Source organism: Bos indicus x Bos taurus, chromosome 25, assembly GCF_003369695.1.
Source record: "Bos indicus x Bos taurus breed Angus x Brahman F1 hybrid chromosome 25, Bos_hybrid_MaternalHap_v2.0, whole genome shotgun sequence".
Classification (NCBI taxonomy): Eukaryota; Metazoa; Chordata; class Mammalia; order Artiodactyla; family Bovidae; genus Bos; species Bos indicus x Bos taurus.
Genome location: NC_040100.1, coordinates 21,760,651 through 21,777,018, shown reverse-complemented (window position 1 = coordinate 21,777,018; position 16,368 = coordinate 21,760,651). Strand labels below are relative to the sequence as shown.

Below are 16,368 nucleotides of genomic sequence, written 5' to 3'. Positions count from 1 at the left end.
AAACGACAGTGGAAGGAAAAAGTCCTGGATCCCAGACGAGAAGCAAAAGGCCCGGTGATATAAAAGGTTACGTGCGATGGTGACCACAGCCTCGCAGGCCCCTCACTGTCACCCACTTTTATGTCCCCCCACTTCCTTCTTGGGACTTGGCTCCTCAACACGAGGAAGCCTGTGCGCGTGTCCACGAGTCACTGTTTCGGAAATCTGTCACCGAAACCCAGACCCACCGTCGTCTTCACTCCTCTCCCCGGTCATCTCCACAGACTCTGACAGCGAGGCCAGGGAGGTGCGTCTGGAGGAAGCCGCAGAGGTCACGCTGGCTTGCTTGCTCCCCGGGAGTCGGCTCACCCAGTGTTCGCACAAGGAGGAACTCGTGGAGCCTGCAGGAAAGGAAGCGGGCACCGAGGTCAGGCCAGAAGCCCGGGGACCTCACTGCCGGGCCAGCGCTAACTCCCAGACCCCACACCATGCCCACTCGAATGCCCCCTGTGAGGATGAAAAAGAGGGCAGACTCCCACTCACGTCTGCAGCTGTAAAATCCAAGTACAGGAATGGACACTTCATAAAGCAAAGTCTTAAGTGCCGGCAACAGAATGAACAGACACAACTGTTCATACCTTCCATCCACCCTATACACGTTTACTGAGCACGACAGCCCAGAGAGCGTTCTAAGCACCTGCAGTAATACTCCAGACAGAGAGACGAAAGCAAGCAGCGGTGTACTGTTACTTTCTTGGCCTTTGGTGAAATTTTTAAATCATTTAAACCACAGTCTTAATATACAACAAGCAAGCACACATACACAGGGCCACGTGCCGTTCTGTCTTCTCTGTTCCAGGAAGGCCCTTAAATATGAGTTAGGACAATAGAAGCCACTCCTGAGATGGACAGCGTGCAGCAGCATGACTATCTCGAGGACACCTCAAGGGGGTGTCAGGTCCGAGCACATCTCAAACTCTGGAAAGCACTGCGGGACGGCACTAGAGCCCTGGAGTTCCCGCCTTCCGTGAACGAAGAGAGCAGCTACAGACTGAGTGCTGTACTGCGTGGGGCGTGATGCACCAGGGGTCTCTCTGCCTCAGCGATGCTTCCTTTGAGCGGCTTCCGGCTTATCCCTCACAAGCTTCGAGGGGTGCAGGGATGAATAACTGCTCACACACGGCCACGTCCCACAACTCTGTCCTATTCTCTCAACTGCAACGTGGCACTAAGACGCCTTCTCCCCGTCTGGATTCTGTGTGGCTGCATCAAGTGTGGATACTGTTCTTGTGTTTGTTTAACACAACAGAGTAGATCTCCTCAAACTAAACCCAAGCCCTCTAAGATTAGTACAGCCTTCAATCCTTCCCCTAACAGAACAGGCCAACCTTACTGGAAAAAAAGAATAATTTGTAACGGTGCTTTACCCTTTGCAAAGGGCTTTAACCCAAGTTCACCTGATCTGCTGGACACAACGACCTCATGAGACAGGTAGCATTATTACACCCATGTTACGGCTGACAAATACGTGGCTTAGATGGGACATGCTCCACGATAACCCGAGCAAGGGGTGGCAAAGTCAAGTCTGGTTCTGCTTCCAAATCACGCGGTCCCTCTACTCTGCAAGCGCCTGGTGGTGCTCTTCAGCTCCCTCGCTCACTGACTCCACAAGTAAACACACGATTGTGCTCTGAGCTGGGCTCCACTCTACCTCCATGCCAACTCCTGGTATCACAGTTGCTTGCGCATTCCAGCCCCGTTTCCTTGACTGCAACCATTCTGCCTTCCAGATTAAATGCAAATGTGACAATTAACCTGATCCAACCAGCAGAATCAGAGGACCTTCTGGAGAAGTCCTCTGGATCATCAAGCACCACCTTCTGTTCTCAGAAAAACCGCACCTGGAGTGGAATGGCCTTACCCGCCACCGAGCTGTTGGCCGACCACGACGGTATAGCCGTCCGCCTCTGGTAGAAGAGGATGTACGCCGTCTGCGTGCAGACCTCATCTTCCGACAGCTGCTGCACGTCACTGTCGTCGAAGCAGTACCAGAGACCGTCCACGGAGTTCTTGCAGAACGCTGCCAAAGAGAGCCCACCAGCCATCAGTACTGGGGTGGCCACCCTGGCCGCTCCGCTCCACCCACAGACACTGTTTCCTTGCCTCACATAATTCAATAACTTTTTAAGGTCGCAGGTAGTAATGCAGAGAAAGCGTTAAAAAAAAAAAAGCCAAATTCCAAATCATACACAGGCAAGATGTTTCATGAAATTCCAACCTATTCCAAATGGATGAAATTCTACTTAATCTTAGAAAATGAGTATTTAGTTAAACCAATGGCTTTCAGACAGAAATGCTTTTGCCCCAGGGGACACGTGGTAATGAATGGAGACCTTTTTGACTGTCTCAACTTGGGGGGCGGCAGGGCAGGTAGGATACTAGTGATGAGTCGGGGGTAGAGACCAGGGCTGCTGCTGAACATGCTACCGTGCACAGGACAGCCCCACAATGAAGAGTCACCAGCAAACATGCTAATGTGCCAGGACTGAGCAGCTCTGTTTTAAGGATGCTGTAACATTTTAGTCTTTCGGGAACTAGAAATAATGATATTAATAATAGCAGCAGCTAATACTTGTTTAACACTTGTCATGTATCTCATTTGATCCTATGAAATTTGTTCTATTATTACTCCCATTTTACAGAGGCTCAAAACGATTAACCCGCCTGCCCAAGACCACACAGCTGGTAAAGCAGGGGGCCGAGTTCGTTTCAGAATTATCTAGTCCTTGAGCTTGTTCTTAGACCCCCACCCTACCCTGCCTCCCTCAGAGGCAGCAGAACGGTGCCTCATGGAAGTCCCCAGGCAAACTGAGAACGGGGGCTCGTGAATGCATGCGGCCTTCTCTCCAGATCAAATTCTAAGCCTGAGATAAGAATCAAGAGCGCTGAAGCACCAGCAAGGACAGACAGACACAGCTTACTGTGCTGGGAATCGATCAGGGAGTGTGATGAGCTGGATCCGGAAAGCTGTGTGCGTACCAGTGCTTTCTGACTTACTGGGGTGGGCATAAATGAGTGCTACAATATTTGGCTGAACGCCGGGACGGACTCAGTAGGGCCCCGGGGGCAGGACACATAAGGTCCCCGAGTGGCACCAGGAGTGACAGCCTTGACAGGCCACAACCACTGGGTAAGTGTGGACTCCGAGGAGATGAAAGGGACCCGGCGAGGCAGGGCTACACCAGACAGTGCCAACAAAGAAGAGCAGGTGAAGAATCTATGACTGCAGGGTAGGAAGGCGTCTGCAGCTGTGGACTCACTGGAACCAGAGGGGAAAGGCAAATGGAGCTGGTAAAACAGCAACTGTTTGGTCAGCGGCGCGGTCAGGCTTGATGCGCTATGGCCCAGCTGGAGAGGGGATGCGGTTCGGGAGTGGGAGAAGGGGTGGGAGGAAAACGGTACAGAGGAGCGTGCCTGAGAGAAGGTGGCTGAGCAACCGTGTACCAGCTCCAGTCTGCTTCTCCTCGGGATGCTCTGTCCTCAGCCACAGCATGGAAACTCTCAGGGGCTCACCAACGGGTTAATGATGTATTTATAAAATAAGTCTGTGTGCTTTTCTTCCCAGCGCTGTTTTCTAAATTGTTTTCTAGACCAGTGCTATGCAAATTGTGTCTCACAGACTGGTGCCAGTCCAAAAGAGAAGCACCAAAACGGGGTAAGCATTTAAAAACATTCATAGTAGTCTGATGTTTTTATTGCGTTTTTGTGTAAGTTCTGGCTCGCGAAGGATTGGAAATTTTGAAAAAGATTTAAGAAATCTTTTAAAAGGTTCTTCATTGCAGATCGTTTAAGCAGCGCTGTTCTAGAATCACTACAAGTCAGGCTTACATATACCATGTAACTATAGGCAGAACCAGTGCAAAATAACACATTAAAATAAACATTCCAAGTGAAAGCTCAGAAGTAATATCTTTAACTTAACAATGCTCAAGTACTTAAATGTTCTTATGAGAAAAGCAGTGGTATGGTCTAAGCATGGGAAGTAAAGTAAGTCAAGTCAAGTCACTCAGTCGTGTCCGACTCTTTGCGACCCCATGGACTATAGCCCACTAGGCTTCTCCGTCCATGGGATTTTCCAGGCAAGAATACTGGAGTGGGTTGCCATTTCCTTCTCCAGGAGGTCTTCCTGACCCAGGGATTGAACCCGGGTCTCCCGCATTGTAGGCAGACGCTTTACCATCTAAGCATGGGAAAGGGGAAATAAATGCAGAAAATATCTGAGTCACTCCTAGGTACCAGGCCCCAAGAAGCAGACATGAGCACTTTCAGCTCCCTTGCATGGCCACCAGGTTAGAATAAGGTTCTTCACCTAAGGTCACAGAGCTAGGAGGTGTGTCTGGCTTCTAGCCCACACTCCTCTAACTAATTGTACTGCCTCCAAGGTAGCTATGGTTTCCAGGCACTTTCCAGTCTGTTCCATAAACAGAGCAACACTGTCCTATTTCCTCAACATTTTCTAGCTAGAAACCACACAACATGCTTGTCCATATTTTCCTGAGAAACAGTCTTCCACATTGAAGATTCTTTACCAAAGCTGAAGCTACACAAACACCAACCAGGGATGCTGGACAAAGTATTACTTCACCAGCTAATGAGTGAAATTAAATTCCCTCTAAGTCCCTTTCAATTCTCAGAGTCCCTGAGTATATAACTCTGTGACTTAGTATCAAAGAATGGAGATATGACCAGGAATGCCCCAAGAGGAAAAATCCAACTAGATACACAAAGTGGTTCCCATAGAATATAAATATAAAATATGTAAGATACAAAATCTAGTATTAAAATCTGCCTTTAATAGATTTTTCAGTAGATCCTCTATCTCCTTCTTCTCCTATAAAGTGCTTCCTAGGGCAAAGTAGAGGCCATCCAAAGCGCTCCACTGAGATACACTCCAGGTTCCATCATTCCTTTCACAAGTGACTGCAGCTTGCGGCATCTAAATATTGAAAGAATTTGAACTTAATGGGTTTCAAGAACAAAAGATTGTGTCCAGTCACACTCAAGCTCTTGCCTCCTGGAGGAAGAGCAAGTTAAGAGAGGAAGTGTGCAAGGCCAAGGAGGGGGTCTAGGACCCGACAGGCTCATTCACCGTGTTATGGGGCTAACTGCCAGGGAGGAGTCTCAGAAAGCCTGAAAGACCAACCGGCAGGGCCAACCCTCCTCTACCTCCCCCCACGTTTACGAACCAACAGCACCCTGTTGGGGCCCGTGGTGGAAACCACTGAATTGAGGATGCAAGAAAGTCCCAGAGAAGTGTTTCTGCCAAACAGGCTGAGTGGGAAGGACATAGAAACCCGAGTCCTGGCCACCTATACATCAAGTTCCCCCATACACAAATGTCCAGGCAAGAAGCCCCCAATATACGTGCCTCCCCAGCATGCATGCATGCCCTGAACCCCATCACTCCATTTCTGAGACTCAATCTCAAAGAGATACAGAATTAACACAGAGAAAAGGGGACGATGCACAAAGATATTCACCAGTGTCATCTTCAAAGGACATGGTTATATATCAGACTAGAGTTTCATCATCAGAATATCCTGCAGTCATTAAAAATAACGTTTACCAAAAGTTAAGTGTCTGCCCCGTGAGAGTAGGTGGCAGGTTACTAATCGCAGCTTCCCCTGACCCTCCAGGAAGGGGGTGCTCTGGCCACTCTCTTCTCGTGGCCCCTGTTCTACCCACAGTCCACACTTCAATCACAGAACCTAATACACACTTCGCTCTTTCATATTACGTGTGCCTACGCTGTCCCAACCACTTGTTTACACTCTTGGAAGACAGAGGCTGAGATTTTTTTCGTTTCCAACATGTCTCTGATATGTTATGGCCCATGGCAAGCAAGAAACAGAGGAGGTGCTCCATAGCGGTTCACCTGTACAGAGCACATCAGCACAAACCACAACAGTATAAAGTAACGGCCAAAACGTACAGAAAACATTGGAGGTTAACACCACTTATCGAAATGTTGCCTACTTACAATGGGATATTATTCAGCCTTAAAAAAGAAGGACATTTTGACACACAGTACAACATGGGTGACTCCTGAATACATTACGCTAAGTGAAGTAAGCCAGACACAAAAGGACAAATACTGTATGATTCACTTACACGAGGTACCCAGAGTAATCAGTTTCATAGAAAGAACGGTGGCTGCCAGGGATGGGGGAGGGGTCAACAGGGAGTTACTGCTTAATGGATGCAGGGTTTCAATTTGGGAAGATGAAAGAAACTCGAGATGGACAGTGGTCATGACTGCACGAAGATATGAATGAACTTAATGACGCTGAACTGTATGCTTGCTGCTAAGTCACTTCAGTCATGTCCGACTCTGTGCGACCCCATAGACGGCAGCCCACCAGGCTCCCCCGTCCCTGGGATTCTCCAGGCAAGAACACTGGAGGGGGTTGCCATTTCCTTCTCCAATGCAGGAAAGTGAAAAGTGAAAGTGAAGTCGCTCAGTCGAGTCCGACTCTTAGCGACCCCATGGACTGCAGCCTACCAGGCTCTGCCGTCCATGGGATTTTCCAGGCAAGAGTACTGGAGTGGGGTGCCATTGCCTTCTCCAGAACCGTATTCTTAAAAATAGTTAAAAAGGAAAATTCTGTTGTGTGTTATTTATCACAGTTTCTAAAAATTTTTTTTTTTCTTTTAAAGTTTTTGGCCATGCCACAGAGATGTGGGCTCTTAGTTCCCCAACCAGGGACTGAACTCTCACCCCCTACAGTGGAAGTGCAAAGTCTTGATCTCTGGACTCCAGGGAACTCCCACCACCATTTTCTGAGTAATAATCTCAGGGATTATTTTGGAGCGGCATCCTCATGGGTTGATGGTACTATTCTTTTTGCCTCTTTCTAGTCTCTAAATTTCAAGACGAGCACTACTGCTTTGACAAATCAAAAAAATTAATTTGAACACAAAGCAAAAAGAAAACCCCTTACAAGTCACTTTAAAGACACTATTAAAAAAAAGTGGTCCACAACCACTCCAAATCAGGGAGATGCTAGGCCCTGAAGGAAGCAGAGCAGAACCTTAAATGGGGCTGTGCAGGTGAGGTCAAGAAGGCAAGTCCTGGGTGAGCCAAATGAGGCCACCCCTCTGCACAGGCCACCACTCTCCCTGCTCGGGTCAGAGCCTGACCAGATGAGGCCAGGGAACAGAGAGCTGGAAGGTGAAAGCTGCCCTCGTGGTCGGCACACTTCCCGCTGGAAGAGAAAGCAAGGTTCTAAAGCACAGCCACCCTGTCGCAAGCACAACACGTCGGGGGGATCGTCAGCACAGGCGCCCGGCCTCTCGCGCTGCAGACCTGTGTAGTGCCCCCCTTGCATGGTGCCATGATGATTGCACACGGCATACAGGTCATAGATGTAGTCCTCAGGGTCCCTCCCGAGTCCGTAGGGCCGTCTCCATGGAGACCAGTGGGATGGCAGACTCCAGCTGCTCTGGCTTCGCTTAACCACGTGAGGTGTCATGTCCAGGCCGGTCAAAGGGAACTTGACCATGTTCTGAAGTTTCATACGCTTGTCTCCTTCCTGTTGCAAGAAGAAAAACAAGTCCTGATGGCACATTCATGCGAGCAGAGGGTAGGCCAGTTCAGCGTGAAAGGCAGACTCTATTGGCTAAAGTAGGTTTGAGTTTCCTATCTGATGTTTCCAAAGACATACGACACAGGGAACAGATTAATACTGTTAACTACTGGGGTTGGCCAAAAAGTTCATTCACATTTTCCCGTAAGATGCCATAGACTAACCTGAACGAACTTTCTGGCCAACCCAATACCTGGAGGGTTTTAATATCACCAAAAATGGAACCCACGATTAACTACATGTAAGAGGATAATGAGCTTTCTGGTCCTTACCTAATAAAAGTTTTTAACGTGCAAAATGACAATTTCCGGTGGTTCATCCAGAGGCATGAAAAGGAATGGAGTAACAACATATGTCAAGGGACAGCATGGTGTTGGCACCAAACTCACGGAACAGGGCCTCTTCCCGGCCCTTCCTCCAGGAAGTACATTCAAAGTTAACAGTGACTCAGCTTGCTACATTCACTGAGCTGACAACCTTAGGCAACCTGGAAATCTTGCCATCAGATGAAAGATATCTACTGAATGTTTCCTGTGTCTATAGTGAAAGTCACTCAGTCATGTCCATGGAATTCTCCAGGCCAGAATATTGGAGTGGGTAGCCTTTCCCTTCTCCAGGGGATCTTCCCAACCCAGGGATCAAACCCAGGTCTTCCACATTGCAGGCGGATTCTTTACCAATTGAGCCATAAGGGAAGCCCTCCTGTGTCTATGGGGGCTTTAAAAAAATGAATCAGGTATAGATAATGCCAATTCTAAGGGAAAAAAAAAGTTTCTAAGAGAAAGGCAGGCGGTCCTGCAGGATCAGGCTAAAGAACCTGGATCCTGCTCTGTAGTCAAGGGGGAAGCTTGGGGAGGAAGCTTGGGGGAAGTCAAGGGGACGCTCTGAGGCAGGACATGATGTCATCAGAGCTGCCATGAAGTAGTGCCCAAAATGTGCTCCAGAGGGAAGAGCAGCGTAGGTTACAAAACCAATAAAAAGACACCGCAACTGCAACCTGCTGGGAAGGAGCAGAAAGTTGGAACTGGCAGGATGACAGCAAGAATGGGGAGAAGAGGACACATCCAGAAGGAAGTGGGGAGGACAACCAAGCCCAGGTGTTAGAGACAAGAAAGAATAGCCAAAGATGACACTACAGTTTTGAGCTGGGGCGCTGGAGGCGTGACTATATGTCTTCAAAAGAAACAGAAAGCAAAGGACATCAGTCTGTGTGTGTGGAAAGAGACAGAGGGCTGGGCAAACCCTCAACAGGCCGTCCACCCGCAGACCCCAATGGAGGCGTGCAGCTGGGACACTCAAGGCAAATGCTCACTCCTCACTAGCACAGGGGCTGGACTCCAAACCTCCATGCACTAAGCCCCGCCCCGGCGACCTTGTGTGCGCCCCCAACATCTTCACTTCATCAGCGAATCTTAGCCATCTCCCAATCTATCCGGGTCTCTCCACCTCCGCTGCCGCAACTCCAATGCCAGCCATCAGCCGGGCCTGCCCTGGATAAACGGCCTCCTTCAGACCTCCCTGTCTGCATCCTTGTAGCCTCTCTTCAAATCACGCCTTTGGTCATGTTGCTTCAGTGGTTCAGAACCCCACTCTGCCTACCAGGCTTGGATGGCCAGCCACAGCCGGCCTCTTCTACTTCAACTCTCGCCTTTCTCCCTGACCCCCCGGACCTCCAGCCACACTGGCCTCGGCTCTCAGCCCCCTGCCCTGCTCTGCACCCGCTGTGTCCAGGCACTATGTGCGTGCCCCTCCCTCACCTGCTGCAGGCCTCCTGCTGATCTTTCAGATCCACACGTTCTTGCAGCCAGGCTCAGAGACTCCTCCAGCATCTACCTTTCATTTACCTCCCTTACAAGGGGGCCGCCCAGGACAGCTCTAACCTCAGGAACAGACAGCCTTTTTGGGAAAACTGACTCACAAAGCCATACAATGCAAAGCAGATTTTCTTCGTATACATGTATGACTCATCTCCCCAACTGTACAACAGCTCCTTGGAAGCAGGACAACACCCGTTATTAATTTAGGTAGAAAAAGAATTCTTCCCGCCCCCAGAGAGGAGCTCAATTTTTTTTTAATCCCAAGGCACACTTACATGAGCACAACATTTACAAATCTAAAGCAAATCCTCAGGAACAAAGTAAAATATCTGCCGTATGAACTAAAATGGTTGGGATTCAAAGGTCACAGGACACTTGAACTTTGCTTTGGGAAAGAACAAAACAGGGCCCCAAACACAGGGAAAATGTGGGTCTGTAACAACACAAGATCGTGGGCTCTCACGGGGACACCAGAGAACCATCCCCAACAGCCCGCCAGTAGGAGGCGTAAGACACCTGGTCACAGCGCTCTTCCCTGGGCCAGAGGCTCTCCTTACCTGTCGAAATCTCTTCAGATGGATAATCAGCACGTCGGGCAGAGTCCAGAGGCTCAATGTAATGCTGCCTTGTTGCAGCTGCTTACAGTGCGGGCACCGCCAGGCGTCGTCAGGGGCGAGCTGGAAACAAGGAGCACGACGCTGTTAGCGACATTTAAGCAGGACCCCTAGAGGAGAAAGCCTTGTCTCCTCACTTCTGGGCCAAGGCATGGCACAACTCTGAATCCCTCTACAAACTACGTTTAATGGGAGTCAATGGAAAAACACAATCAAAGGGCTACGGTTGGCACCCAAACACTGGCTGAATAGCTGCTGCTGCTGTTGTTGTTCACTCGCTAAGTTGTGTCCGACTCTGTGGCCCCATGGACTGCAGCACGCCAGGGTTCCCTGTCCTTCACCAGCTCCCGGAGTTTGCTCAAACTCAGGTCCATTGAGTCGGTGATGCTATGTAGCCATCTCATCCTCTGTTGCCCTGTTCTCCTTTTACCTTCAATCTTTCCCAGCACCAGGGTCTTTTCCAATGATTTCTGAATAGACTCTCTCAAAAAGGAACGACCAATGAGGTAAATCCTATAGAAAGATGTTAAATGTCACAGAAGCTCGTCATACTCCCAAACTCGTCACCTTTCTGTCAATACAGTTCCCCTTTCTCCTCCTGTGTGTCCTACCCCAGCAAATATCACTACCACCTGTTAAGAGCAGAACACAGGAGTCATCCCAAAGCCTCAAATCCTTCCCTCTTCCTCCACTCGTCCATCCAAGATAACACCCCTCTAACATTCCTCACACCTGTCTCCTTCCTTCTCCATCCCCCTCAACCCAGCTTAATTCAAAGTCCTCATTCACTCTTATCCCTTCTTCCTCTAGTCTCTTATCTCTTAATTGTTCTTCCTCCCCCAAACATCAAACTGCTCCAGACAATCCTCCCCCTCCTGCTTACCACCAAGATCTTTCTCAACACCAGTCTGAGGCCTCAAATCCCGGGTGTCCCATCTGCAGGGAAGGATTTCAGGAAGGGGACATAGAAGTGCTAACAGGACATGTCTGGTGAGAGAGGTTTTTTAAATTTCATTCTGGATTTCAGAAGATGCCTCAGATCTGGAACCATTAACATGATGAAGTGAGGGCAGCCATGGGAACAGAACAGATAGCCATGCCCTCTGAGATGTCAGAGAAGCCAAGGACAGAACCTGGGGCGATGCATATTTTTAAGGGAAACAAAGATTGAGAAATCACCGAAAGCTGAGGATACAGTCAGAAACTCAGGCAAGTCAGCAGCATTTCTTTCATGCAGACCAAGTTAAGAGTGGCAAGAACAGGCTGGTTATCAGAACCACATCCCATGGAAAGAACTGAATGCAGACTGAGCAAAGGCCACTGAACTGAGCCCAGGAGGGGCCCAAAGAATCCTGGACAGCTGTCAGAAAGCCAAATCAGAGAGATGACGAGGGATCTGGGAGGGAGGAAGGAGAACGCGCTGAAACCACTAATGATCAAGTTGGGCAGAAAAGAAGAGAAAGACTGGCAGGACAGCCTGAAGGGGAAGCAGAGGTCAGGGGATTTCTTTCATGAGAGGAAGACCCAGCTGTGTGTGCAGGAAAGATGTGGAGGGACAGGCGTCTGAGTGGCTGGAGCTGAGTGAGAACGCTAGACAGGAGGGACCTATGCTGTCATCTGACAAGTCCACATCTTGGCAACATGCAAACTGTCCACCTAAGTACATGGCCACCCAGCCCAGCACTCCTGGTAAAGAAGCAGGCTGTTTGTTTTTTCATTTTCAACACATCGTGAACAGATACTCTTTTATAAGATACAGCAAGAACGTCATGACAATGTCCAATAGTTTTGATAGTTTCTACAGCAACGCTCTGTTCCTGTACTGAGCGCATCATAAACTGCCACAAAGCTGCCAGGTCTATGGAGCACAGCTGGAGCACGGCCGGCCTCACGAACTCCTGGCAGGGAAGGCGCTGGCTCAGGAGGCAGCTGCTCCACTTTCAGTCTGTTATAGAGTTCGTCCTCAGATTAAGATGAAATTACTCTCCCTGCAATTTCCAGTCTCTAATTCTGCTTTTTAGTTAAAAGAAGTCCAAATCCTCATCCACAAGATGAAATGGATGAAAATACCTATCAGATCTTCACTTTAGGTCTCCTTTGTCAAAACACATTCAGCCGTGCCAGGATTTCCAGATGCACCATCCACAATCCACACTCTCTGCCTGTGCCCCTCGATGTCAGTCTCTTAACAGTGAACATCCAAGGTGATGAGGAGAGAAGGGCTGTCACCACCTGAGACCTGGACACTGTTTCCAAAGCATCCTTAGGCGGCCAACAGCACTGACATTCGCAAATGCTGTTGACCATCACTACTGAGCTTGCAGACAGCCTGACCCCAAAATTATCACCACGCAGCCTAAGTTTGACCTGCTCCTCTTTCCTATCTGAACTGTTATTTCTGGACCCAATGACTGAGCTTCCCAAGGAACACTCACTCATTCATTGCAGGATATATTTATTGAAAGCCTTCTATGGAAGTGCTGGACCCTGCAGTACTTGCTAGGGTTATTTTACGACCAGGACAAAGTCTCTTACCTGCCATGCCCCACCACATCGGCCTCATTTCTGTTTCTCAACCTTTCTTCTACCCCACGGCCTTAGCTTCTTTATTTACTTGTTTATCCCCACTACACTGTAACAGCCTGAGGGCAAAAATGCTGTCTGTCTTGGTCCCTGCTATAACCCCAGGCCAACCACAGGACCTGGCACATAGTATGCACTCAACAAACAGGTACTGAATGAACAAATCCTGATTACAAGATCAGTGAGATGTTTTGTAGAATACCAATGTTGTCATCTGGGCTTCCCTGATAGCTCAGTTGGTAAAGAATCCGCCTGCAATGCAGGAGACTTGGTTCAATTCGTTGTCATCTAGTGAAAGTGAAAGTGAAGTTATGTCCAACTCTTTGCGACCCCATGGACTATAGCCCACCAGGCTCCTCTGTCCATGGGATTTTCCAGGCAATAGTACTGGAATGGATTGCCATTTCATTCTCCAGGGGATCTTCCCAACCCAGGGATTGAACCCGGGTCTCCCGCATTGTAGACAGATGCTTTACCGTCTGAGCCACCAGGGAAGTCCCCATCTAGTAGATCTGCCCAACTTTAAGCTTTGCTGCTGCTACGTCACTTCAGTCGAATCCGACTCTGTGTGACCCCATGGATGGCCTCCCACCAGGCTCCTCTGTCCCTGGGATTCTCCAGGCAAGAACACTGGAGTGGGTTGCCATTCCCTTCTCCAATGCATGAAAGTGAAAAGTGAAAGTGAAGTCACTCAGTCGTGTCCGACTCTTAGCGACCTCATGGACTGCAGCCTACCAGGCTCCTCCGTCCATGGGACGTTCCAGGCAAGAGTACTGGAGTGGGGTGCCATTGCCTTCTCCGACTTTAAGCTTTGAACATCTCCCCCACCCCCAAAAAAGGTAAATAGGATAAGGGGCTACACAGAGCATGTAATCAGTCAGGTTCAATGTCAATCGTTTTATATACGCCTAAGATTAATATGTCTAATGAAAAAATAGTAAAGGAACTAGCTATTAACTGAGTGGAGGAGAAAAGGCTTAGTAAGAAGATGAAAACTATTTTCAAACATCTGAAGGATAAACAAGTAGAAGAAAACGAAGACCCGTTCTCAATTGTTCTTAATGACCTGAGAGTTTGCCTGTGCGTTGTAGCAACTGAGGATGTATTTCAAGGTAACATCAGTCACCATCAGAGATATCCAAAGAAATAGTGTCTCTGACAAACGGCAGCTGGACAATCATCTATTTGAAATTAGCAGAAGAACTCAATCATTAGAAAAAAGCTTTAAAGTCCCCTCCAACTCTGAAATTCCATGATTCCCTACATGCAAGAATGAGTAGTAACAATCAGTAGTTGGAATTATGATCCTAAACATCAACTCAAAATCAGATGAACTCTAAGTGCTCTCATCAAGGTTTCTCAAGGTGTCTAAACCTGAAAAGGCTTAAAAACCACACAGCACTGTTGCATGGTGAGCAGCAAGAGTGCTTCAGTTCCTTGGTTCTGACTGCTACTGTAATGTCTGTTCTTTTCCTCTACACTGAAAGGGCTATTTATGTATCCTTTTAAAAGTATTGAGAAAGTCAGCACACTATATTAGCTGCATGAAAGGGTATGAATGATCCAGAATATCCCTCCATAAATTTGCTTTATCATGAACTACAGTCGCACCTAACTAAAGATCTCCAAGTTAGTGGTAGTTTTCTAACTGTGTGTTTAATACAGGGTTTTGATTCCAGAATAATAACAGAAGGATTTTTACAAAACTGCAAAGGAAAAGGCACTTTAGCTTTGTCAACGAATCAAAATACACAAAGAGATGGACAGGGAAACACTGACACGGCCAAAACATCTCTATATACTAAGATTCATGCTAAACTTGCTGATGTTTTAACAGAAGCAGCAGTAGATTCCTCTTGGTCATTAACAAAAAAGATAAACACAGTGACCCCTTCATGGTTGAGATCATGGAGATGAAACATAAACCTGAAACTATGTAAGCTTAACCAGAGGTCTTGTTTTGGACGATGGGACATGCCATCCTGACGTGGAAAAAGAAAAGAAAAAGATGCATATATCCTTATATGCTATGTGCCATTAGAATACAAAAAATCAGAAGTGAATTCTGGCTTTTTAAAAATAAGAGTGCAGGGGAGAGAGAAATTAGTAAAGGCTGAAAGAAAATTCACTAAAGATGGAGTTTTAAAAGTAATAAAACTTTACAAAATAGTGTGGCTGTGACTTAAAGGGTGTACTATTGTTAATCAAAAGGGAACTGACTCCTTTGCCTTAAATGCTCTTGCAAAAGAAGGCCGAGTAGCTTTGCACAGAGCTAAGAGCAAGGTGGAAAAGCTGACTCTGGCCTGTGGTGGGGTAGCTCTAAATTCTTTTGATGACCTGAATCCTGACTGTTTGGGACATGCTGAACTTGTCCATGACTACACACTGGGAGAAGACAAGTTCGCCTTTATTGAGAAATGCAACATCTGTGACATTACCGGTCAAAGGACAAAATAAGCACACACTCATGCAAATCAAAGAGGCAATAAAAGATGGCTGGAGGGCTGTTACAAAGGCTGTCGATGATGGCTGTGTCACCCCCAGTGCTGGTGCAGCGGGCGTGGCAATGGCAGATGACAGCCTTGATTGTGTACAAGTCCAGTGTGTAAGGGGCAGGGCCCAACTCGGGAGTCCAAGTATTGCTGATGAATTGCTCACTATTCACGAGGTTCCTGCTCAGAACTTGGGTTTTGACCTTCAGGAAACACCAGTTTAGGTTCAACCAGAATATTCAGAATCAGGTCAGTTTGTGGGTGCGGACTTGAACGCAGACGAGTCAATGGAAGGCATATGAGATGACTGCTATGTAAAGAATCAGCTTCATCACTCCTGCACTGTAACTGCCACCAACATTCTCCTGGTTGATGAGTTTATGAGAGCTGAGATGTCTCCTCTAAAAGGAAAGTAGAACTGAAGCTTCCCTTATATCATCTGAATCATGAAGACTCTATAGAGTGATCCTAAGAATATAGGTATGGAATTTTGATCCAAGCCTCAAATGAAAGGAATTTTCTTTTTTCATTTGAAAAAATAAGACAACACCGGCACCTATTCAAATTCTGAAGTTTTGAAATTACAGTGTATTTTAAACTGCTCTGAATTATACACACATACAGCAGGCTATATTTATCCAATGAACAGGATGTTTAGCTTAACTTAGTTATATAAAAATGTTAGATAAGCATATGTTATCTACCTTGCTATTAAATATTCCTGTTGAAAACACACACACAGTCAAGGGTCCCATCCACTCTCTCAATTACCGAATCCCTATAACCTGCAAAGCACCATGCTAAGTGGTCTAAACCATGCTGTTCTACACTGTGCAGATTTACATCTGTATCTACACTGTCCAAAGCAAGAGCAACCAGCCACAGTGTTTCCTGAGCCCGTGAAATGAATTTTCAATTTTAATTAATTTTAATAAGTCCTGGCATCTATGTTCTCACTACCAAAAAGTTGAGAACCACTGATCTAGTTACAAAGGAAAATAATTTAATGTCAAAGTTAAAACAAAAAAATAACTTAATCATTAACCATTAAAGAGGAGGGAAAAAAAGAACTATACAAAGGTTTGTGTCTAGAGCATTTTTTTCCAGAAATTCCAGAAATTTATACTGCTTTTTGTTAAAGTCGTAAAAGGATTAACACTAAGATGCACATCACATGTGCAGAACCTACATAAACGCAACCACTTCCTGAGGCCTTCTCGGGCGTAACCTGTCCTTC

The 16,368-nt window shown here is 47.3% G+C and overlaps 1 protein-coding gene and 1 pseudogene across 1 annotated transcript in view; one reads left to right on the top strand and one right to left on the bottom strand.

Annotated features, from left to right (window-relative positions):
• USP31 (ubiquitin specific peptidase 31) overlaps positions 1-16,368 on the bottom strand; it is an 83,291-nt gene that overhangs the window by 10,060 nt on the left and 56,863 nt on the right. Inside the window, exons 12-15 of the mRNA XM_027528050.1 lie at positions 10,000-10,119; positions 7,346-7,571; positions 1,901-2,059; positions 228-380 (exon numbers count right to left, since the gene is read on the bottom strand). Coding sequence (XP_027383851.1) covers positions 228-380; positions 1,901-2,059; positions 7,346-7,571; positions 10,000-10,119 — 658 coding nt within the window. The remainder of the gene's footprint in view (positions 1-227; positions 381-1,900; positions 2,060-7,345; positions 7,572-9,999; positions 10,120-16,368) is intronic.
• Positions 14,045-15,547, top strand: LOC113883663 (annotated as a pseudogene).